Below are 23,556 nucleotides of genomic sequence, written 5' to 3'. Positions count from 1 at the left end.
AATTTCATTTAATCTATAACCTTTCCTTTTCCCTTTTTTTTTTTTTTTTTTTTTTTAAAGATGGAGTTTTACTTTTGTTGTCCAGGCCAGAGTGTAGAGGCACGATCTCGGCTCACTGTAACCTCTGCCTCCCAGGTTCAAGTGATTCTCCTGCCTCAGCCTCCCAAGTAGCTGGGATTACAGGCGTGCACCACCACACCCAGGTAATTTTGTATTTTTAGTAGAGACAGGGTTTTGTCATGTTGGTCAAGCTGGTCTCAAACTCCTGACCTCAAGTGATTCTCCCACCTCGGCCTCCAAAGTGCTGGGATTACAGGTGTGAGCCACCATGCCCGGCCTGGGGGTCCTTCTTTCCAGAGAATTCCCCTCCTTCTGGACTTGGTTGATGGGATCCCTGTGGTGTTTCCTACCATAAAACACACCCTCTCAGCAGCATTGAATACTTGCCACCCTTTCTCCTCTTTGAGATACTCTCTCCTCTGGGTTTTGAGGATGCCACATGCCTTGGACTTTTCTTCTGCCCCTCTGGCCAGTCCTCTCTGATGTCTTTCACAGTTTCTTCCTCTCTCACCCAAACTTGAAACGTCAGTGGTTCTTCCCCAGGTTGTTCTTCAGACCTGGGACTTGGCCCTCTTCCCTTCACCAGCCACACTCTCTCCTCAGGTTACCTCCTCTGGTTTTGTGGCTTTAAATGCCACTTGGATACTGAAAGACTCGTGATGTTTCATCTGTAGCCTAAACATCCCCCCAGCTCCAGATTCATGATGTGGAGATGCCTGATAGCTCTCCTCAGCTCTCACTGGCTTCTCAAACTTGGGCACTCTGGATTTCCTGCTTCCCATGCCTGTTCTCCGTCTCCCTCACTCCCCGTGTGCACCCCAGCCCGTCAGAGCTCGTTACATCTCTAAGTACACCTCAGCGCCATGGCCGCCCCCACGCTAGTCCGGGGCACCATCGTGTCTTACCTGGACCTCTGCTCCCATCTCCTGACTTCCTCCTTCCCTGCCAGATACCCCCCATCTATTCTCCATACAGCCCAAAATCATCCTGTAAAAGCATAAATCAGGTAAGTCCCTTACTCAAGTCATGTGAAGACCTTCCTTCCTTCCTTCCTTCCTTCTCTCCTTCTCTCCTTCTCTCTTTCTTTCTTTCTTTTTGAGATGGAGTTTTGTTCTTGTTGCCCAGGCTGGAGTGCAATGGCGTGATCTCTGCTCACTGCAGCCTCCACCTCCCGGGTTCAAGCAATTCTCCTGCCTCAGCCTCCCGAGTAGCTGGGATTACAGGCCTGCGCCACCACACCCGGCTAATTGTGTATTTTTAGTAGAGACGGGGTTTCTCCATGTTGGTCAGGCTGGTCTCGAACTCCCAACCTCAGGTGATTCGCCTGCCTTGGCCTCCCAAATTGCTGGGATTACAGGTGTGAGCCACCGTGCCCAGCTGGATTTGTGAGTTTTTAAAAAATCATTTATTTTATTTTTGAGATAGAGTTTCACTGTTGTTGCTCAGGCTGGAGTGCAATGGCGCGATCTTCGCTCACTGCAACCTCTACCTCCCAGGTTCAAGTGATTCTCCTACCTCAGCCTCCCAAGTAGCTGGGACTACAGGCGCATGCCACCACACCCAGCTAATTTTGTATTTTTAGTAGAGATGGGGGTTTCGCCATGTTGGTCAGGCTGGTCTTGAACTCCTGACCTCAAGTGATCCACCAGCCTCGGCCTCCCAAAGTGCTGAGATTACAGGCGTGAGCCACTGCACCTGGCCTAAATTATTATTTTTTTAGATGGAGATACAACTTATAGTGAAATGTACAAATCCTAAGTATAGAATTCAGTGAGCTTTGACAACACACCAATAAAGATATCGAGACTTTCATCACCCCAGAAATTCCCTCCTGTCACCTTCCAGGCAGTCCCAACCTCTGCTGATGGTAGCTGGATTTTTATACCCTCTTCAGGCAAGGGCAATGAAGTGTTTCTACGATATTCCAGCCAATCTGCCTATCTCTATCTTCAGCGAGACTCATTTCTTTCTTTTCTTTTCTTTGAGACAAGGTCTCACTCTGTCACCCAGGCGGAAAGTACAGTCACAGCAATCACAGGTCACTGCAGCCTGAACCTCCCAGGCTTAAGTGATCCTTCCCCCTCAGCCTCCTAAGCAGCTGGGACTACAGGCATGTACCACCATGCCCAGCTAATTTTTTTATTTTTTGTAGAGATGGGGTGTCACCATGTTGCCCAGGCTGCTCTCAAACTCCTGAGCTCAAGTGATCTGCCCGCCTCAGCCAAAGTGCTGTGATTACAGGCATGAACCACTGAACCCAGCCTCAAGACCCATTTCTAATGTTCAGTGTGCTAACTGCTGTCCTCTGTGGTTGATGGGAAGAGTATAAGCTGCAGCTCTTAAGTAGCCTGGCCTGGAGAATGGCTAAATTCTTTGGGTTAAATTGAGGGCTGAGGACCTCCACCCCTCTCAATGTAAGTTCTCGGACAGGAGCAACTCTTTTGCCTCTCAAGCAGAGGTTAAACCAACGCACATCTAACATCACACTGCCGTCTGCTAAAATTCAGATGCCACAGCAAAGTAGAACCAGTGGAATGAGCTAGGCCAAAGGGATCTTGTGGGGCTGGCTGGTGGGCCTGGAAAGCCAGCCAGAGGACCCAGTACAGGTGGTCTGCTGAATCAGCAAGTCTGCTTGATGGGACTGTGGTATAGTGTGGTCTGGGCGCGCGCCCAGTGCTGCAGATGTAGCTCAGATCAACCCACTTAAGAACACATTCCTGGCCGGGTGTGGTGGTTCACACCTGTAATCCCAGCACTTTGGGAGGCCAAGGAGGGCAGACTGCTTGAGCTCAGGAGTTCGAGACCAGCCTGGGCAACATGGTGAGACCCTGTCTCTACAAGAAATACAAAAATTAGCTGGGTGTAGTGGTGCGCTGTAGTCCCAGCTACTTGGAAGGCTGATGTGGGAGGATTGCTCGAGTCCAGGAGGCAGAGGTTATAGTGAGCCAAGATTGTGCCACTGCACTCCAGCCTGGGTGACAAAGTGAGACCCTGTCTTAAAACAAACAACAAACAACGACAAAACCACATTCCTCTCTGACCACCTGCCACCTGGTTTCAGAGCCACCTCTGTCCTCCCCGCCACCTTCCACAATGCACCATGTGCTCAGATGCTCCCTTGGGACTGTGGAAGGAGAAACAGCTCCAGAGATGCATGACCAAGGCCGCCCTCAGACTTTCCACTTTGGATTTGAACTCCAGCTTCTGGGCTCAAGTCTCTTGGTCCTCTTTTTTTTTTTTTTTTTTTTTTGAGACGGAGTCTTGCTCTGTCGCCCAGGCTGGAGTGCAGTGGCCGGATCTCGGCTCACTGCAAGCTCCGCCTCCCGGGTTCCCGCCATTCTCCTGCCTCAGCCTCTGGAGTAGCTGGGACTACAGGCGCCCGCCACCACGCCCGGCTAATTTTTTTTTGTATTTTTTAGTAGAGACGGGGTTTCACCGTGTTAGCCAGGATAGTCTCGAGCTCCTGACCTCGTGATCCGCCCGTCTCGGCCTCCCAAAGTGCTGGGATTACAGGCTTGAGCCACCGCGCCCGGCCCTTGGTCCTCTTTTCTGAAGTTCATTTCTGAGGCACTCTGGGGGCTAAGGAAGTGGGTTTCAAATCTCCACAGTGCTCCCTTTCACCTCTAGGCCCCACCACCTACTTCACTGAGCACAGAGTACAGCACACAGTGGCCTCAAGAAATATTCCTCGACTGAAAATTGCTTTCCTGGCTCTTACACGATCCTTTTACTGGGTCTATGTTGTGGGCAGAAATTAGGAATGGCCTGTTAGAGACGAGGAAATGAGGCTGAGTGTGAGCATCTTCCTCAGTATCCTGCTGCTGCTCCTTTCAGGACACACACACACCACACACCCCACACCTCCCCGACACACACCCCACACACCACACCCCACACACACACACCACACACATGACACCACACACACACACCACACCACACACCCCACACCTCCCCGACACACACCCCACACACCACACACACACACCACACCACACACCCCACACCTCCCCAACACACACCCCACACCTCCCCGACACATACCCCACACACCACACCCCACACACCACACCCCACACACACACACCACACACATGACAGCACACACACACACCACACCACACACCCCACACCTCCCCAACACACACCCCACACACCACACCCCCACACATACATGACAGCACACACACACACACCACACCTCCCTACACACACTACACACACCACACACTCACACACACCACACACCACATATACCATACACACCACACGCTCCACATACACCCGCCACTTACCACACACATCCCACACACCACACACACCACACACCCATCTCCCCGACACACACCCCACACCACACCCCCCCCACACTACACACACCCCACATCCCACACACCACACCCACACCACACACCCCACACACACCACACATCACACACACCACCATACACACCAAACACCACAGACCCCACACCACACCACACACCAAACACCCCACACACTCCACACACCACACACACCCCACACACGACACACACTACACACCCCACACACACCACACAGGCAACAGACCATACACACCACATACCACACACATACCACACATATCACACCACGCACCACACCACACAGCACACACACACCAAATACACCACACACACCACACGTCCCACATGCCATACCACATATACATCATACACACCAACCACCACACATGCAACACACACCACACACCATACAGCCCACATACCACACCACACACACACCACACAAAACACACAAACCATATATACCAAACACCACACAAACACATGCAACACACACACACTATATACACCACACACTCAACACATCATACACACCCCACATACCACACACGCCACACATCACATACACCACACACCACACACTACACACACACACAACCACATGCCACACACACACTCCCCCCATACATACCACACACACATCACACACCACATACACTGCACACACCACCCCCACACCACACACAAAGATGACACACACCACACACACCACACACATACCACATACCCCACATACACACACAGACCACACACACACCACACACACTGCACATACCACACACACCACACACTACACACATACACACCACACACCCCACACACACCCTGCACACCACACACATCACACACAGACACTGCATATCCCACACACCACACGCACACTGCACCCACATCACCACACACCCCACACATACCACACAACCATGTCCACACACACCACACACACACACACCACACACAACACCCATAGACACCACACACCACACAGACACCTCACACACCAAACACCACACATACAATCACACACCACACACCCCACACATACCACACACACACCACGTCCACACACACTACACACACACCATACACAACACCCATAGACACCACACACACACCTCACACACACCTCACATACCAAATACCACACATACAATCACACACCACACACCACACACATACCTCACACCACATACACACTCACACCAACCCCCGCCACACAACACACACACACACACACACACACAGAGCAAGTGCTCTGGGCCTATCTGTGGAATTGCATGGGGCAGCTGAGCCTCAGTTTTCTTTTTCTATTTTTTTTGAGACAGAGTTTCACTCTTGTCACCCAGGCTGGAGTGCAGTGGCGCGACCTTGGCTCACTGAAACCTCCGCCTCCTGGGTTCAAACAATTCTCCTGCCTCAGCCTCCTGAGTAACGGGGATTACAGGCGTGCACCCAGCTAACTTTTGTATTTTTAGTAAAGACAGGTTTCACCATGTTGGCCAAGATGGTCTCGAACTCCTGACCTCAAGTGATCTGCCTGCCTCAGCCTCCCGAAGTGCTGGGATTACAGGTACAAGTCACTGCACCCGGCCCAGTTGTCTTATCTGTAAAATGGGTGTCGTGTCATATGTTCCTCCTGCCAGTCCAGGTGCCCTCTTCACCTTTCTCCATTCTGCGCTGGGCCTAGAGGCTGACCTCTCCCCAGGCTCCAGCTCTCACCGGATTCCAGGACCTTCCCTGCTCCCCGGCTGCTGCAGACCTTGTATGCTTCACCAGCCTTTCTTGGTTCCTTTAACTCTGCCCAGCACTTTGTAAGAGTCCCTTCATCAAACCCACATTACCCCTTTGAACGTGCCACCTGTTTCCACCCAGGGCCCTGATTGCCACAATAATTGGTACCAGAATAGCTCTGGGAGACAGATCCTTGGGAGGGATTCTGGGGTTGGGTTGCTCACGCTTCTTGATTAGTGCGTGAATAACCTCTTTGACATGGGGTAATGGACAATGGTCATCTATGGCACGCAGTGGCATCACAGTTAGTTACTTTATGACCAGTGGTGGCTTGATGTTGGGAGACCAAGTGGCTATGGCATTTAGTCAATATGATGGCAATAATGACTAAGAAATAGTGACAAAGACTGTGGCGTGGGCTTCTGACTGCACATCTGACTGCCCTAGAAACGCACACAAAGGAACAGACTGAAAGCCTTGAATTCCCGACTCAGTGCAAGGCTGGAGATTCCGAAAGGCCCTAGGGTGGCTCTGAAAGTATCTTTGATCTCTGCCAGCCAGAGGGCAGATGTGGCTGAGAACCAAGCTCAGGCTCTGACTGTGAGGATCACAGAGTTGCAGAGCCAATTAAATGCACAACCTTGCTCAGTCTCTTCTGCTAAGGGAAGGGCACCGGTTAAGAAGGAACAGATCCCAAGATGGGGAATCTGGATAGAACTTTGAACACCAGCACTTCCTGAATCTTCCCTGGTGGTAAAGGCAGCACCCCTTGTCTTCAGTCTGAGAAAACTGGTCTTTCCCAGCACAGAAATCTTTCAGTGACTTCATTTGCGGCGGCTGCCTCACCAGGGAAGATGCACCCCAGGATACACCCCCATCACCTCGTTTCCTCCAGGCCTATAATGAGAATTATATCCCCATAGAGCCTAGTCAAGAAAAGGACAAAGTGTACCCCAGGAGGAGATAGTTTATACATTAAAGGAGTTGCAGAACCTTGACGGTTTGTATTGGCAGGAGTCTGGGTTGCATCCAAGGGTGGTAGATTAAGGAAGACAAAATATAAGATTAGGCCGGGCATGGTGGCTCATGCCTGTAACCCTAGCACTTTGGGAGGCTGAGGCAGGTGGAACGCTTGAGCCCAGGAGTTCAAGACCAGCCTGGGCAACATAGCAAAACCTTGTCTCTTAAAAAAGAAAAAAATTGGCCGGGCGCGGTGGCTCAAGCCTGTAATCCCAGCACTTTGGGAGGCCGAGACGGGTGGATCACTAGGTCAGGAGATCGAGACCATCCTGGCTAACACGGTGAAACCCCGTCTCTACTAAAAAATACAAAAAACTAGCCGGGCGAGGTGGCGGGCGCCTGTAGTCCCAGCTACTCAGGAGGCTGAGACAGGAGAATGGCCCAAACCCGGGAGGCGGAGCTTGCAGTGAGCTGAGATCCGGCCACTACACTCCAGCCTGGGCGACAGAGCGAGACTCCGTCTCAAAAAAAAAAAAAAATAAAATAAAATAAAAAATAAAAAATAAAAAAATAAAAAAAATAAAAAATAAATAAAAGATTAGATCAGGCCAAATTGACTGATGCAGGTGTGCACCCAGCAGTGGGGGTTGTGTTGGCTTGAGCACCTGGAATGGGATTACCAGTCTGAGCTGGTGAATTGCAACCTGGATCCAGTCGTGGCCTACAAAGAAGCTGAGATGCTGGCACTTCCCTGGGAAGCTGTGGAGGGAGGCAGAGGGAGAAGGGAACCCCTTCACCATAGTTCCCAAAAGCTCTATGTTAGTTATCCTCTATAGGCTGGAGATAATGTAGGATGTGCCAAATGCAATCTGGCTTCTTGCTTTCCTGACTCAATGGATTTCACGTCAAGGAAGTTTCTAGGAGATCCAGTGGTCTGGGGCATGGTATGTCAGGGTAGCTCCTCTAAAAGAAGAAACAAGTTGCTGAGCCTTATATTGCCTACTATAAAGGAGGAGGCAAAATCTTTGATGGGACTCTGGATTTTTTTTTTTTTTTTTGGGACAGAGTCTCGCTCTGTCGCCCAGGCTGGAGCGCAGTGGCACGATCTCGGCTGCACTGCAAGCTCCGCCTCCTGGGTTCATGCCATTCTCCTGCCTCAGCCTCCTGAGTAGCTGGGACTACAGGTGCCCGCCACCACGCCCGGCTAATTTTTGTATTTTTAGTAGAGATGGGGTTTCACCGTGGTCTCGATCTCCTGACCTTGTGATCCGCCCGCCTCGGCCTCCCAAAGTGCTGGGATTACAGGCATGCGCCACCGCGCCCGGCCGGGACTCTGGATTTTTAAGGCAACCTATGCCACATTCAGACCCAGCAGTGGGGGAGGCCCGATGGTGCCAATGAACTTTGGAGACCAGGTTCTTTATGATAAAGCTCAGGGAAGGAGCAGCCCTCAGGCATCAGTGCCATGGCTAATCATGGTGTCCCAGAGGCGAATGGGAACTACATCTAAAAAAAAGCCCCCCGCCCCCCCGAAAAATGTTAGGTGCAATGCCGGTTGCAGCTGTGGTCCCAAACATGAGATTTTTACTGGAACCAATCAGCATGGCCCCTGGCCTGGTGTGCATCTTCAATCCCCAAATGCTTTCTTTTCTATTTCGCTAACTAAAGATAGTTGGAAATAGTGTGCCTTGGTGTAGCAGGGACAGCCGTACACCTTCACTCTGTTGCCTCGGGGCTTTGCCAGCTCTCACGATGTCAATCATAATCTAGTCCAAAGGGTCAATGATCATCTTGACATAGTTCAGAACATTAGTCTGGCCCATCACATTGATGACATTATGGTAACTGGCCCCAGTGAGCAGGCCATTGCAAGCACTCTAGTTTCTTAGTAAAATATTGTATGCCAACTGAAGGGGGTACACTCCACAAAAACTCAGCAACATGCCATGTCAGTGAAGTTTCTAGAAGATCCAGTGGGGGGGGGCATGGCATGTCAGGATATTTCCTGTAAAAGGAGAGACAAGTTGCTGTACCTTATACTGCCTACTACAAAGAAAGAGGCAAAATCTTTGATGTTTACTCTGGATTTTTGAGCCAACACATACCACATTCAGCTGTGCTTGCTGCTCTACCCATTTACTATAAAACCCATAATACTGTAAGTTTTGAGTGAGGCGTGGAGCAAGGTGAGGCTCTGAAGCAGGTCCAGGCTGCAGAGCAAGCTGCCTGTCACATGAGCTTAAGACTTGGAAGTGACTGTAGCAGATGATGCTGTATGGAAAAGCTCCAACAGGAGAATCACGGTACAGTTACTGACCATTAGGTTTGAGATTAAGTCATGCTTCTTCTACCAAGAACTAGTCACCATTTAAAAAACAGCTCCTAGCCAGGCACAGTGGCTCACGCATGAAACCTCAGCAGTTTGGGAGGTCGAGGCGGGTAGATCACCTGAGGTCAGGAGTTCAAGACCAACCTCGCCAACATGGTGAAACCCCATCTCTACTAAAAATACAAAAATTAGCTGTGCTCATGATGGCGGGTGCCTGTAATCCCAGCTACTCGGGAGGTTGAGGCGGGAGAATTGCTTGAATCCGAGGCGGAGGTTGCAGTGAGCCGAGATCACACCATTGCACTCCAGTCTGGGTGACAAAGCAAGACTCTGTCTCAAAACATAAATGAATAAAAAAATAAACAGCTCCTGGTTCACCACTGGACACGGTGAAGGTGGAATGCCTGACTGTGGGACACCAAGTGACCCACGCAACCAGAAGTAGATGTGATCTGATCCACCTGATTGTAAGATTGGACATGCACGGTACTGTTCTATTGTTCTTCTTTTCTCTCCCTCTCTCAACCAGTTGCCAGCACTAGGAATGGCGTTCTATTACTGAATAGCATATATAAGATCAGGTCTGAGCAAGTCCAGAAGGCATAAAGAAATTGCATGAGCAGGTGGTTCAAATTCCTAGGGCACCTACCCTTATTGCTTCACTGTTTCTTCCTCTACCCAATTTGCTGAAGTTGCTATGACCAGTTAACACAGAGGAAAAAGCACAGACGTGATTTCTAAAGGAGTCTGCGTGGTACCTCAGCACAACTACAAAGAGACAGCTACTGCATTATAGCCACACTCAGGGTGTCCCTGCAGGACAGCGATGAAGGTTCTGTCCCAGCGGGCAGAACCTCTGACTGTGTGGATTATCCACTTGCACAGAAGGAAAGATGACCTGAGGGGCAGATCCACACTGACTCATGAGCAGTGGCTAACAAGTTAGGGGCTGGTTAGGGGCTTACAAATCACAAGACCGAGAGATGGGTGATGAGCAGGTATAAGGGAGAGAAATATTGATGGGCTGCTTGAAATGGGCATAGGTGGTGAAGCTAATTTTAACACGCACAAGTACCGAGAGGGCATCTATTGTGGAGAAGCCCTCAGTAATGAGGTGGACAAGGTGACCCATCCTGTAGATGGCAACTTCTATTCCCAGCTACCCTGGTTCTTGCTTAATGGGCCCGTATACATGCTATGGTGGCAGGGATGACTGGCTATGTCTGGTGTGGTAGGCAGAGTAACAGCACTCCAAAAATGTCCATGGTCTAATCCTTAGAACTAAATATGTTGCATGGTACACGGCAAAGGGTGAATTTTTTTTTTTTTTTTTTTTTTTTGACACAGTCTTGCTCTCTCACTCAGGCTGGAGTGCAGTGGTGCGATCTCAGCTCACTGCAACCTCCAATTCCCGAGTTCAAGCGATTCTTCTGCCTCAGCCTCCCAAGTAGCTTGGTACTACAGGTACCCACCATCATGCCCAATTAGTTTTTGTATTTTTAGTAGAGACCGGGTTTCGTCACGTTGGCCAGGCTGGTCTCGAACTCCTGACCTCAAGAGATCCACCCGCCTCAGTCTCCCAAAGTGCTGGGATTACAGGCGTGAGCCACTGTGACCAGCTGCAAAGGGTGAATTAAGGCAGAAGATGGAATAAGGTTGCTAATCAGGTGACCTTACAAATAGGGAGATTGGCCGGGCGCAGTGGCTCACGCCTGTAATCCCTGCACTTTGGGAGGCTGAGGCAGATGGATCACGAGGTCAGGAGATCAAGACCATCCTGGTTAACACTGTGAAACCCCGTCTCTACTAAAAATACAAAAAATACAAAAGGGGGCAAGCTGGCCACCTACTGGCAGATTGATTACACCGACCCCCTGTCATGAAGAGAGCAGTCTTTCTTTATTCTTTTTTCTTTCTTTTTCTTTTCTTTCTTCTTTCTTTCTTTCCTTTTTTTTTTTTTTCTGAGTCTCACTCTGTCGTCCAGTCTGGAGTGCAGTGGCGTGATCTCAGCTCACTGCAACCTCTGGCTCCATGGTTCCAGTGATTCTCCTGCCTCAGCCTCCTGAGTAGCTGGGATTATGGGCGCCTGCCACCATGCCCGGCTAATTTTCGTATTTTTGGTAGAAACAGGGTTTCACCATGTTGGCCAGGCTGGTCTCGAAGTCCTGACTTCAAGTGACCTGCCCACCTCGACCTCCCAACGGGCTGGGATTACAGGTGTGAGACACTGCGCCCGGCCCAGAACACACTGGTCTTAAAACAGGCCCTGCAACCAGAAGAAGCTGACTGGGCAGAACAGAGTTACAGAGCCAGGTGGGAGACAACCTCCGCAGCTGAGCTGTTGATGGGTAGGAGGCAGCACACGCTTGAAATCAGTGGCTAATACATGGTCCTACCTCTTTGACAACCGAAATACACAGGCCCAGGGACCAAGGGATGGATATGGGAGTAGCTTTTCTCACCACTATTCTCAATTACCTACTGGAGGAGTTTTGGCTTCCTATCCCCTCAATTTTGTGTTCAGTGTGTGAGCTCAATGCTCAAAGGAGGAACACTCCCTCCAGGGAATGTGAATATGACTCCTTTAGAATTGGAAGTAGAGAGGCCAGGAACGGTGGCTCACGCCTGTAATCCCAGCACTTCGGGAGGCCAAGGTGGGTGGATCACTTGAGGTCACGAGTTTAAGACCAGTCTGGCCAACATGGTGAAACTCCGTCCCTACTAACAATACAAAAATTAGTCGGGCATGGTGGTGCATGCCTGTAATCCCAGCTACTCGGGAGGCTGGGGCATGAGAAGCACTTGAACGCAGGAGGAGGAGGTTGCAGTGAGCTGAGATCACACCACTGCACTCCACCCTGGGTGACAGAGCGAGACTCGTTTCAAAAAAAAAAAAAAAAAAAGAATTGGAAGTAGAGTGTTCTCCTCTGGTCATTTTGAGGTCTGCATGTTGCTTAACTAAAAGGCAGAGAAGAGGGTCAACTGTCCTGTACCTGACAGGGTGATTAGCTAGGATTGCCGGAAGAAAAATATGTTCCTGCTACACAATGTGGGGAGGGCAGAAGACAATGACAGAAAAGAGGGGATTCACCAGGTGCCTCAGTCCCCCCAGTCCCCCTTCCAGTATTGACAGGGAAGGGGAAATGTGACAAACATAAGACCAGAAGAGGCTGAACTGCACAGGAGTAAAGGTTTAGGACACCCCACCTATAAAAACCCCAGTCAACCAAAGTGCTGGCACATGGTTAGAGGAAAGTGGGGGTGGAGGAAGGATGCTGTGATTGCTAACTTGGGCCTGCTGACCAGCTGCCAAAGTGGGGGCTGTAGCAATTTTCTGTTGTTATTTGCATGCCCCACTGTCTTATTTAAAGAGCCCGGTTGCACGGTGGCTCATGCCTGTAATCCCAGCACTTTGGGAAGCCGAGGTAGGCAGATCACGAGGTCAGGCGATGGAGACCATCCTAGCTAACACGGTGAAACCTCGTCTCTATTAAAAATACAAAAAATTAGCCAGGCGTTGTGGCGGGCGCCTGTAGTCCCAGCTACTCAGGAGGCTGAGGCAGGAGAATGGCGTGAACCTGGGAGGCAGAGCTTGCAGTGAGCTGAGATTGCGCCACTGCACTCCAGCCTGGGCAACAGAGCGAGACTCCGTCTCAAAAATAAATAAATAAATAAATAAATAAATAAATAAGCCCTGTTGATGACTAATGTGTTAAGTTAGGCTCCAGGTGAGTATGACTGAAGGTTAACAAGAACAGGGTGAATCTGACAAGGTTGATGGTGTTGATGAGACTGTTCCTTCCATTAAAAAAAAAATGAAGATGAAATTCACATAACATAAAACCATTTTAAAGCAAATACTTCAGTGGTGTCTAGTACATTCATGATGTTGTACAATCATCACCACAACCTATTTCCCAAACTTTTTCATCACCCCAAACAGAAATTCTGCAACCATTAAGCAACAGGGACATGAGTTTTTCACCCAAAGGACAAGAGTGGGTGCTGAGGGGTAAAAGGAATAGCCCTGCTTGGATCTCGTTTCCCTTCCACATCCACACTCCCCATTCGATGAAGGGCCAACCTGCTCTGGCTGCCTTCCCTTTGGGCTTTCAGTTGGGATTGGCCAGTGGGAGGCACCATCAGGATGAAACCTGTCCACCCCCAACCTCCCTGACGCCCTCTCTGGCAGAGGCTGTTGTAAACATGGCCACAGCTCTAGCTGGGCAGTCCCCTCCCATGATGAGAGCTCCCTCCTCTTGCCCTTTCAGCTCTATGGGTTGTAACGGCTTCCTGTAGCGTGAGCCCTGCTGGGTCCCATCCTTGGTAGGTTCCCACAACCCTGCCCACATCTCCAGTTAATCCCTTAGTTGAAGGCTCTTGGTACCCCTTTGAATATACAGTCGGCCTCTGTACCCTCGGGTTCTGCAGCCTCAGATTCAACCTAGCACAAATTGAAAACATAAAAACAAGTAAACAAAAAATAACAATACAATAAAAATACAACTTTAAAAACCAGTATAACAACTTTTGTTTTGTTTTGTTTTGTTTTTAAGACAGGGTCTTGCTGTTGCCCAGGCTGGAGTGCAGTGGCGCGAACATGGCTTTCTGCAGTCACGACCTCCTGGGCTCCAGCAATCCTCCCACCTCAACCTCCCAAGTAGCTGGGACCATAGGCGTGCACCACCATGCCCAAGCAAATTTTGTATTTTTTGTAGAGATGGGGTTTCACCGTGTTGCACAGGCTGGTCTTGAATTCCTAGGCTCAAGTGATCTGCCCATCTCCGCCTCCCAAAGTGCCGAGGTTATAGGAGTGAGCCATCATACCTAGCCGACAACTACTTACACAGCATTTACATTGTATTAGGTATTATAGGTAATCTATGGATGATTTACAGTATATGGGAAGATGAGTGTTGGTTATATGCAAATGTATTCATCTCTTGGTATCCATGGAGGATTGGTTCCAGGACCCTCCCAGGTACCAAAATTCATGGAAACTCAAGTCCCTTATATAAAATAATGTAGTATTTGCCTATAACCTACATACATTCTCCCATATATATTTTGTTGCCCAAGCTGGAGTGCAGTGGCACAATCTCGGCTCACTGGAAAGTCCACCTCCTGGGTTCAAGTGATTCTCCTGCCTCAGCCTCCCCAGTAGCTAGGACAACAGGCATGCTCCACCACACCCAGCTAATTTTTTTATTTTTAGTAGAGATGGGGTTTCACCATGTTGGTCAGGCTGGTCTCAAACTCCTATCCTCAAATGATCCACCTGCCTCGGCCTCCCAAAGTGCTGATACTACAGGTGTGAACCATCGTGCCCAGCCATTCTCCCATATACATTAAATCATCTCTAGATTACAATGTAAATACTATGTAAATAGTTGTTACACTTTATTATTTGAAATTTTTCCCCCAATATTTTCAATTTGCAGTTGGTTGAATCCATGGATGCAGAACCCATGAAGGGCCAACAGCACTACACCATTTTACATCAGGAACTTAAGCATCCAAGGATTTTGGTTTCCATGTGGATCCTGGAACCAATCCCCGGAAAATATGGAGGGATGGCTGTAACATCCATTTCCTGCTAGGGAACGGATGGATACAGGAATAATCCTTTAATAATAACCCTGTAATCCTCTTGAAACTAACCACTTCAGATTTTGTAAGTCAAACCAGTTCCATTCTCAGGTCCCAGCCCGGGCAAAGGAGATGCTTTCCTGGACAGCCCAGGTTCGAAGGGTGCCTGGGGTGCGTGCCAAGGCCCCACTGCCCTCTGGTGGTTGGATCCAGGAAATGCACCTCAGGGCTCCAGCCTCTGCTGAATCGACCCCATTAGGAATTGAGCGATCCTTACCCCAAATGCTTGAAAGCAGAAGTGTTTCAGATTTTGGAATATTTGTACATACATAATGAGATATCTTGGGGATAGAATCCAAGTCTAAACATGAAATTCATTTGTTTCATATACAGTTTCTACAAATAGCCTGAAAGCAATGTTATATATATATATATATATATTTGAGACAGAGTCTTGCTCTGTTGCCCAGGCTAGAATGCAATGGTTTGATCTCAGCTCACTGGAACCTCCACCTCCCGGGTTCAAGTGATTCTCCTGCCTCAGCCTCCCGAGTAGCCGGGATTACAGGCATACACCACCATGCCCAGCTAATTTTTGTATTTTTAGTAGAGATGGGGTTTTGCCATGTTGGCCAGACTGGTCTCGAACTCCTGACCTCAGGTGATCCGCCCAGTTTGGCCTCCCAAAGTGCTGGGATTACAGGCATAAGCCATCGTGCCCGGCCCAATTTTATATATTTTAAATAATTTTGCGCATGAAGCAAAGTTTTGACTGCAACCTGTCTCATGAGGTCAGATGTGCGTTCCCCATTCGTGGCATTGTGCTGGGTTTTCTGATTAGGGATGCTCAGTCTGCACACACCCGAGCTTATCTCATGCAGGGGTCACTGTCCCCACTTTACAGGTGAGAACTTGGAGGGCTCCAGTGACTTCCCACTGCCCTTTTGGTCTTCCCACGGTTAAGAGCAAAATCTTAACCGTGGAACACGAGGCCCCATCCTTGCCTCCCCTGTCACTCTGACCCAGCCACCTGGCCTTTCTCAGGTCCCAGTGTTCGTGGGCACAGCTCCCAGTTACAATGTTTGGGAACTTTCTGGGTCCTTTTCCACCCGGAGGCTTCAGCTCCTTCTCCAGTCCCCTCCTGGGGATATCACTCACTCGGGACTCAGGAGGGTCCTCCTCCCCATCCCCTCCCTCTCCTCTGCCTCTTATTCACCTCTTGCACAAACACTTGGCCCTGGTTAGTGCTGCTCTCCCCCACGGGGCAGGGCACGTCCTGCTTAGCTCGTTGCAGTATCTCAGTGCCTGGCATGTGGGAACAACCATCCCAGCAGCTGACAGCCATGAAGTGTTTCTGTGCCAGCCTTTGAACTAAGTACTTCAGGCCCCCAGTCCATTCTCCCTCCTAGACCCTTGTCCCCAGGAAGCAGCCCTTGACTCTATTAAAAACTCACATTGATTTATTAGAATATGAAAAAGATTCAGTTTCTTCTGTACAGGCGGCAGAGTGGCAGCAGCTGCGGTGGCTTGGTACATGGTTGTCGATGTCACCCTTGCATGGTGACTCCTGCCCAAACAGCACTTGCATGGAGAGGAGGATGGACAGATGGGCCGAGGACCCATGGCCCAGTCCCCTGCAAAGAGGGACACTCTGACTATTGCACAATCCTGGGGGAGTGCCCCAGGGACAGGGGGAAGGAGTGTGTGTGAGCAAAGGTCTCTGGGGGCCCAGGATTCTGCCCAACCCACCAGCCCCGGGGGACAGGAGATCCTCAGGGGAGGCCTTCTCCCCCCACCCCCGACTGCCTCCACAATGGGCTCCACGGCAAGCAGGGTGTGGTACACACGAGGGAAAGGTTCCAGGGGCCAAACCCAGGGTGGGGGAAGTAAGAGCAGGCCAGCAGGACTGGAGGTCAGGCCCAAGAGCTAGGCAGGTGCCAAGAGGCCAGCATCTGTGAGGCTGGAGAGACTCTTGATTAGGAGTGGGAGTTACTTCTGATGTCACAGTCTTCGGGCAATAGTTAAGAGCCCAGCAGGCAGAGAAACATGGGGGACGGGGTTGGACAGACAGGCACAAATGAAGAAGAGTAATTCCTGGAGTGTGAGGAGTTAGAGGCAGAGCACTGTTCAGCCAGGGGTTTTCAAAATGTTTTAAAAAACAGGAGTGCCCTCCGTGCAAACAATCATATATAGAAGTGTGAACAAATGAAACTTAAAAAGGCAGCACATTCTGGAGCCACGGCCAGTCCTTCCCCCAGCAGCATCCCCTGAGGGGCCCAGTGGTCCCCATGGGAGCACAGTTCGGAAAGCTCTGAGTCACGTCACTGTCGACCTAGAAACCACCCCTGCTCCAGGCAGAGACGCTCAGAGATGCCCTCAGCCCGCAGCTCTGAGTAAGGACAGGTTGGGGTGGTAGCCAGGGTGACAGAGCTGGCAGGAGTGTGAGACCTTGGTGGGTCAGCAGTCCCTCCCCCAGCCATGTGACTGGTACCCCTGGCGTGTCCCCTAATAAAGCAGGGCCTGCTCGAGGGAGGCCTCAGCTCCCTCCCTTCCTGGGTGGGACCACGGCTGAGCCAGAGACTCTTTGGTTAGAAACTAAGATTGGTCTGAATGAGGAGGAGGATGAGGCAGAGGGAGGAGCCTCCGAGGCCCTAGTCCAGGTCCGGGAGAAGCCTGGATCTAGGGAGAGGCAGAGCCGGCCTCACCAGCCCCAGCAGTTCTGCCAAATGGATTGGGGAGGCAGCTCTGGTGGGGCGGATGCTTCCCAGGAGGCGGTGGCGGGAAGCTGTGCTGGGGTGGGGGCTGTGGGCCCAGCTGCCATGCGGTAGGGGGAGGGGCAGGGCCAATCCGGGTCAGGAAGGGCAAGGGGAGTCCCCAGCAGCCCCTGCTCTGGTGGGAGAGTCTGTGAGGGGACGGGCGCTGCCTGCTGGCCCTGGCGCTACTGCCCCTTAGGGATGAACGGCTCTCCCTCCCCAGGCTCAGGGTGCGGGCCTGGGTCACTGAGGCAGCGCTGTATCCTCTGGGAGCTGGGGCTGTCACTGGGTGCGGGGGTAAAGACATCGTCGGTTCCTGGGGTCGAAGGCTCCTTGCTCCGCATCATGATACCCCCATCGTCCTCCTCGTCCTCCTCGACCACCTTCGCAGGATCCCGGCTCAACCCCAAGACCTTGCCCTTCAGCTCCTCGTTCACCAGGTCCACAGACTCGGGTGACTGCGGGGAGGCCGGGTCGATGGTGATGACAGGCAGGTCCTCCTTCGGCTCATACGCCAGTGGGTCTGGGACCAAAAGCAAGACACAAACTGGATTCTGCTCTGGAGCCCAGCCCAGCACGTGCCACTCGCCGCGTCAGCGCTTCCTGCAGGTCTTCTCATGAGCACAGCTGTCCTGGTCCCAACGGGCCTCAGAAGCAGGCCTCTGAGACCCTCCACCCCACAGCTTCTCTTCCTCAGACTGTGCCCCTCTCCTCTGACAGGGGATGCCAGAGGTGTCCCTCCACAGGCCAAGACCTGGGGCTCCTCCCGGCATGAGTCTACCCTGGGGCCCTGCCCTCACATTCCCCACACGCGTTAGGGGTTTTGAAGGGGCAGATACCCTGCCTTCCTGCCAGGCACCATGGCTCTCCCAGCTCCCCACACAGTCCTCATCCAGAACGTCTCTGTCCCTAGGAATGGCCCCTGACGTAGAAGCAGCTCATGGCTTGGGAGGGGCCCCTGAGGTCAGCGAGGGCCAGGCCTGTCCTCCCAGTGGCTGGGGCCTGTTCCTGTGGACCCCCATCCTCAGGAGGCGGTGGCTCGGAGCGCCCAGACCTGAGGCCCCTCACCAGGCCCTTACCTGAGCCGATGCGGGCCCGAGACATGGTGGGCGAGTCCAGCTTGTGGGCTGGCACTGTCAGGTAGTTGTTGATCTGACAGAGAGGACAGATGGGGTGAGCACAGGCAGCTGGGCAGAGGGAGCCCCTCAGGACAGCACCCGGCCACTGCCACCCCACCTTCCGTGTATGCGGGGCGCTCGCTCCCCGTCCCTTGTGCCTGTGTGGGCAGCCGTACTGGCCCTTCAGGAGCTCCTGAGGGCTCAACCCAGGCTCCTGTCACAGCCTCCCTCAACACACCTACACTGCCCAGCCTTAAATCCACCCATTCCTCTGTCCCCTGCCACTGCCCTAACCCAGGCCACACCCCACACCCCCACGCCAATCCCTTGCTTAGAACTTTTCATGGCTCTCCATGCCCTTACACGGCCAACAAGCCCCTCGAAAGCCAAACCCTGTTCCTAGAATGGGTACATTTCCGCAGAGGCTGTGGCGGAGCTTGGGTGAGTGGGGTGGGATACAGGTTCCCAGAGAAAGGCAGAGGCTACCTTCTGCTCCAGCTGGCGGGCCTTCTGCCTCCGGAGCAGCATCTGGTTCCAGGCTTCCTCGTAGGGGTCTGCCACCAGGGTGTGTCTGTTGTAGGACCGCAGCTGTGGAAGGCACAGCATCAAGGCAGTGCAGGCGCCGGAAGGCTCTGGTCATGGAGGGGTGGGGGCAATTCTGGAGGCCAGGCCAGCCCTGGGGTGGGTGCCGAGGGGCACGGGCAGGGCAGGGCTGCCGTGGAGAGGGGCTGAAGGGCTCCTGTACCCCGGGGGTCGGGCTGGGGAGCAGGCCCTCACCCGCTGCCTGGTCTTCTGCAAGTTGTTCCTCAGGATTTTGCGAATCTCCTCCTCCTTGTCCTTGGACAGTGCTGGCAGGATGCGCTCAGAAGGCAGGGACTTGGGGTGGATGTTCCTGGGACAACAGGACATAGGTTAGGTCCCCAAGATTCTTGGGATCCTAAAGCCTCCCAGGTTTGGCTAGAAGGAAGTCACCCTAGGGATGACCCAGGGGGGCACCAAAGCCTCAGGTCCTTAGTGTGAGCCCACAGCTCTCTTGTCCGCCCCAACAGGACAACAGAGGGCCCTGCCCTCAGGTGGCCGCCTCCAGCTGGGCTGGAGGGGCCGGTGTGTGGGAGCAGAAGCTGCCTGGTTGCCCCGGCACTCACTGCATGGAGACGGTGGAGACGGCAGAGGGGATCTTGCCCATGCCTCCGCTCTCCACCAGCTCGATGGCCTGCTTCATCTCCATCTTGTGGTAGAAGGCGATGAGTTGGGGCTCCTTGGAGCGCTCGCCGGCTATCAGACACTTCTTCACGTATTTCTTATTAAACCGGTTGAGCCTGGTGGGAGAGGAGGGAGATGGATGGAGCCAGCTCCCAGGAGTGGGGAGATGCCCAGGCCCAGGAGACCCTTGCCTGCCCCTCCCGGCCTGCCCACCAGGCCTGCCACCTACTTGTCCTTCCAGTGGTGGTGACCGTAGTGGCCACAGATGTCCTCGATGCCTGTCAGAAGGTGGTCCAGGAACTGAAAGGGGCCCAGGGCCAGGTCAAGCCTCGCTGTGGGGCACCTTCCCTACCAAGACCCCTGACTAGCCCCACTCCCTCCTGCAGCTGCAGCCTTGCTGGGCCCAGCGCTGTGGTTCCATGAGCAGCCAGCAGGTGGCGCCCACACTCCACTCATCAAACCCAGTGGCCCTGACTCTGGGTATCTTGAACCCTCGCCTGTGTCTGGCTGAGCCCCCTTCTCTAATCCCACCCGGGATCCATGCCTAGGATAGGTCTCAAATGGAGGCAGAGATGGCATGATGCCCCGTCCTCAGGCTCCCAGCTGCTCACACCACACCTTCCTATGGCTCCTGGGGCAGAGGGAGACCCCGGGCACCAGCACAGGGAGGAGCGGCTGATGCGGGGCAGGGACATGAGGCCCAGCTGCTCCCCATCTCCCTGTTCCTCCTCCTGCAACCGAGGGCCCAGCCCGCACTCCAGTACCTGCGTGTGGATCTCCTCGTTGATGGAGCGCTTCGTCTCTTGCTTTTTCTTCACAGCCAACAGGTCTACCAGGGGCCGAATGGTCATGCCCTGGGAGGCAGGCAGATGTCAGGCACTCTAGTTCTGCTACCCAAGCAGGGAGGCCACGGAGCCTCCCTATGCCCACCCTAGACCCCCAAGGCTAGGATGCCCTCTCTGCTTTGCCCTCTCCCAGGACCCAAGGGTGTGAGAACTCTCCCACCTCCCGGCACTTATCTAAAGACAAGTCCTTCAGGCCTGCTTCTTCCTGGAGACACAGGCAGAGGTTTCACTGCCAAATGACCCGCAAACTGGTCATCTGGCCTGGGCCAGGCAGCAGCCAGCCTGGGTTCAGATGTAGACAGCACCGCAGACTCGCTCTACAACCCCAAGGAAGTCAGGCCCCACACACAGGGAAAAGCACCTCTGCACTGCCTCCCTACCAGGACTGTGAGAAGGACCAAGTAATAACAGCAGCAGTGGATGGAACTGCACACCTGCCATGTGACCAACACATGTGCTTGGAAGTGTTCTAGCATCAGCTCTCTAATACCCACACACTAAAAGGCAGGTCCTTCCACTGTCCCTATTTAACAGATGCAGAAACTGAGGCTCAGAGAGGTTAAGCAGCTTTCTAAGATTCCACAGAAGCAGTAAAGCCATGGTTCAAACCCAGGCAGGCTGGCTCTGAAGGGAGGCCCCCTCCCCAGTGCTGCCTTCAATGAAAATGGGCTTGGAAAATCATTAGCACAACCAACTTGTAAAATCAAGGTGAAAAAAATATTTTTGAAGACGGAAGCAGTGCAAGAGGACAAAAGTAGCAGCCTCCTCCTCTCCTTTTCCTTTTCTTTTCTTTTTTTTTTTTTTTTTGAGATGGAGTCGTGCTGTTGCCCAGGCTGAAGTGCAGTGGCATGATCTTGGCTCACTGCAATCTCTGCCTCCCGGGTTCAAGCAATTTTCCTGCCTCAGCCTCCAAGTAGCTGGGATTACAGGCGCCCATCACCACACCCAACTATTTCTTGTATTTTTAGTAGAGACAGGGTTTCACCATGTTGGCCAGGCTGGTCTCAAACTCTTGACCTCAGGCAATCCGCCTGCCTCAGCCTCCCAAATTGCTGGGATTACAGGCATGAGCCACCATGCCCAGCCTCTCTCCTTTTTCTTAACTTGAGACAGAGTCTCACTCTGTTACACAGGCTGGAGGAGTACAGTGGCGCAATCACAGCTAACAGCTGCCTTAACCTCCTGCGCTCAAGCTATCCCCTCCTACCTCAGCTTCCCAAGTAGCTGGGACTATAGGTGTGCACCACCACACCTGCCTATTTTTTTTATTTTTTTGTAGAGACAAGGTCTTGCCATGTTGCCTAGGCTGCTCTTGAACTCCTGGGCTCAAAGGATCCTCCTGCCTACGCCTCCCAAAGTACTGGGATTATAGGCGTGAGCCACTGCACCAGGGTCCCCTCTCCCTTTAAAGGACAGAAAATAAGCCCAGCCCCAGGTTTCCCCTATCTTTTTTTCTCGAGAGAACGCAAAGATGTATCCCATCTAGGGCTTTTTGAGGATCAGTGCCCAGAAAAGACAGAAGGGATGGTAAAGAAATGGAGGCTCAGACAGAGTGTTTCTCATTTGCCCAAGGTCAGACAAAGTCAGGTAAGGAAGAGCAATTTGCACCATCACAGGCTGGGCGTCCTTGGGGACCTTAGGCAGGAAAGTGGCTCTCAGCTAAGCCTGGGCCAGTTAAATGCACAGAAATCACTGACCAGCAGGCTGGAAGGATTCTTGGGAATCATCTCACCCAGTTCCCTCACTTTATAGATGGGAACTGAGACCCAGAGAAGCAGGGGGTCTTTCTTAGGGTCAAATGGACACCAACACAGAGCTAGGGCTGACTCCAGGCTTCCTGCTGCCTATCTCAGAGCCCTTTCCAGTTCCCCATGCTGTGATATTACTCCCATTTTACAGATGCAGAAACTGAGACCCTAAGATATGAAATCTCTTGCCTAAAGCTCTACAATGAGTTGGTAGCAAAGATAGATCTTGGGCCTATTGACTGTACCCACTTCTCTCTTTTTTTTTTTTTTTTTGAGATAGAATTTCACTCTTGCCCAGGCTGAAGTGCAATGGCGCGATCTCAGCTCACTGCAACCTCCGCCTCCCGGGTTCAAGTGATTCTCCTGCCTCAGCCTCTCAAGTAGCTGGGATTACAGGCATGCGTCACCACGCCCAGCTAATTTTGTATTTTTAGTAGAGGCAGGGTTTCACCATGTTGGTCAGGCTGGTCTCAAACTCCTGACCTCAGGTGATCCACCCCCTCAGCTTCCCAAAGTGCTGGGATTACAGGCGTGAGCCACCACGCCCGGCCAGTACCCACTTCTCTTAATGCTCTATGAGTTCCAAATTAAGTTGGGCAGCATTCTGGTTCCTTTACATTTTGATCAGTCACTCTGCAATGACTCATCACAATTCTCATTTTATGACTGAAGAAACTGAGGCCCAGAAAGGGGGAGTGGCTTGCCCAAGGTCACTCAGCAAGTTAGTGGTGGAGCTGGGACTAGAATCGCATTTCAAATCACACGCTTTCCTCTCTTTCCATGGGAACAGCATCAGGGTCCCCAGGGCCTTCTCTGCCCTGGCCCAGCACCTGCACAAAGACGGTGAAGAAGATGACGGTGATGATGGCAGTGAGGAATAGGTCACACATAG

At 52.1% G+C, this 23,556-nt stretch overlaps 1 protein-coding gene across 7 annotated transcripts in view; it reads right to left on the bottom strand.

The window, feature by feature from the left end:
- Positions 1–16,439: 16,439 nt before the first annotated feature.
- Positions 16,440–23,556, bottom strand: part of LOC105494527 (solute carrier family 9 member A1) — a 76,015-nt gene continuing 68,898 nt past the window's right edge. For all 7 annotated transcript variants that reach the window (XM_071097882.1, XM_071097883.1, XM_011763027.2 and 4 more), the window contains 8 exons: positions 23,495–23,556; positions 20,836–20,925; positions 20,301–20,371; positions 20,014–20,187; positions 19,646–19,760; positions 19,355–19,456; positions 18,830–18,902; positions 16,440–18,273 (listed from right to left, as the gene is read on the bottom strand). The exon at positions 23,495–23,556 is cut by the window's right edge and continues 141 nt beyond it. In XM_071097882.1, coding sequence (XP_070953983.1) covers positions 17,936–18,273; positions 18,830–18,902; positions 19,355–19,456; positions 19,646–19,760; positions 20,014–20,187; positions 20,301–20,371; positions 20,836–20,925; positions 23,495–23,556 — 1,025 coding nt within the window. In that variant the 3' untranslated portion in view covers positions 16,440–17,935. The remainder of the gene's footprint in view (positions 18,274–18,829; positions 18,903–19,354; positions 19,457–19,645; positions 19,761–20,013; positions 20,188–20,300; positions 20,372–20,835; positions 20,926–23,494) is intronic.

The sequence above is a fragment of the Macaca nemestrina genome, chromosome 1, assembly GCF_043159975.1.
Source record: "Macaca nemestrina isolate mMacNem1 chromosome 1, mMacNem.hap1, whole genome shotgun sequence".
In the NCBI taxonomy this organism is placed as follows: Eukaryota; Metazoa; Chordata; class Mammalia; order Primates; family Cercopithecidae; genus Macaca; species Macaca nemestrina.
The sequence above is the reverse complement of the archived record's forward strand: the minus strand, read 5'-3'. Positions and strand labels throughout refer to the sequence as shown.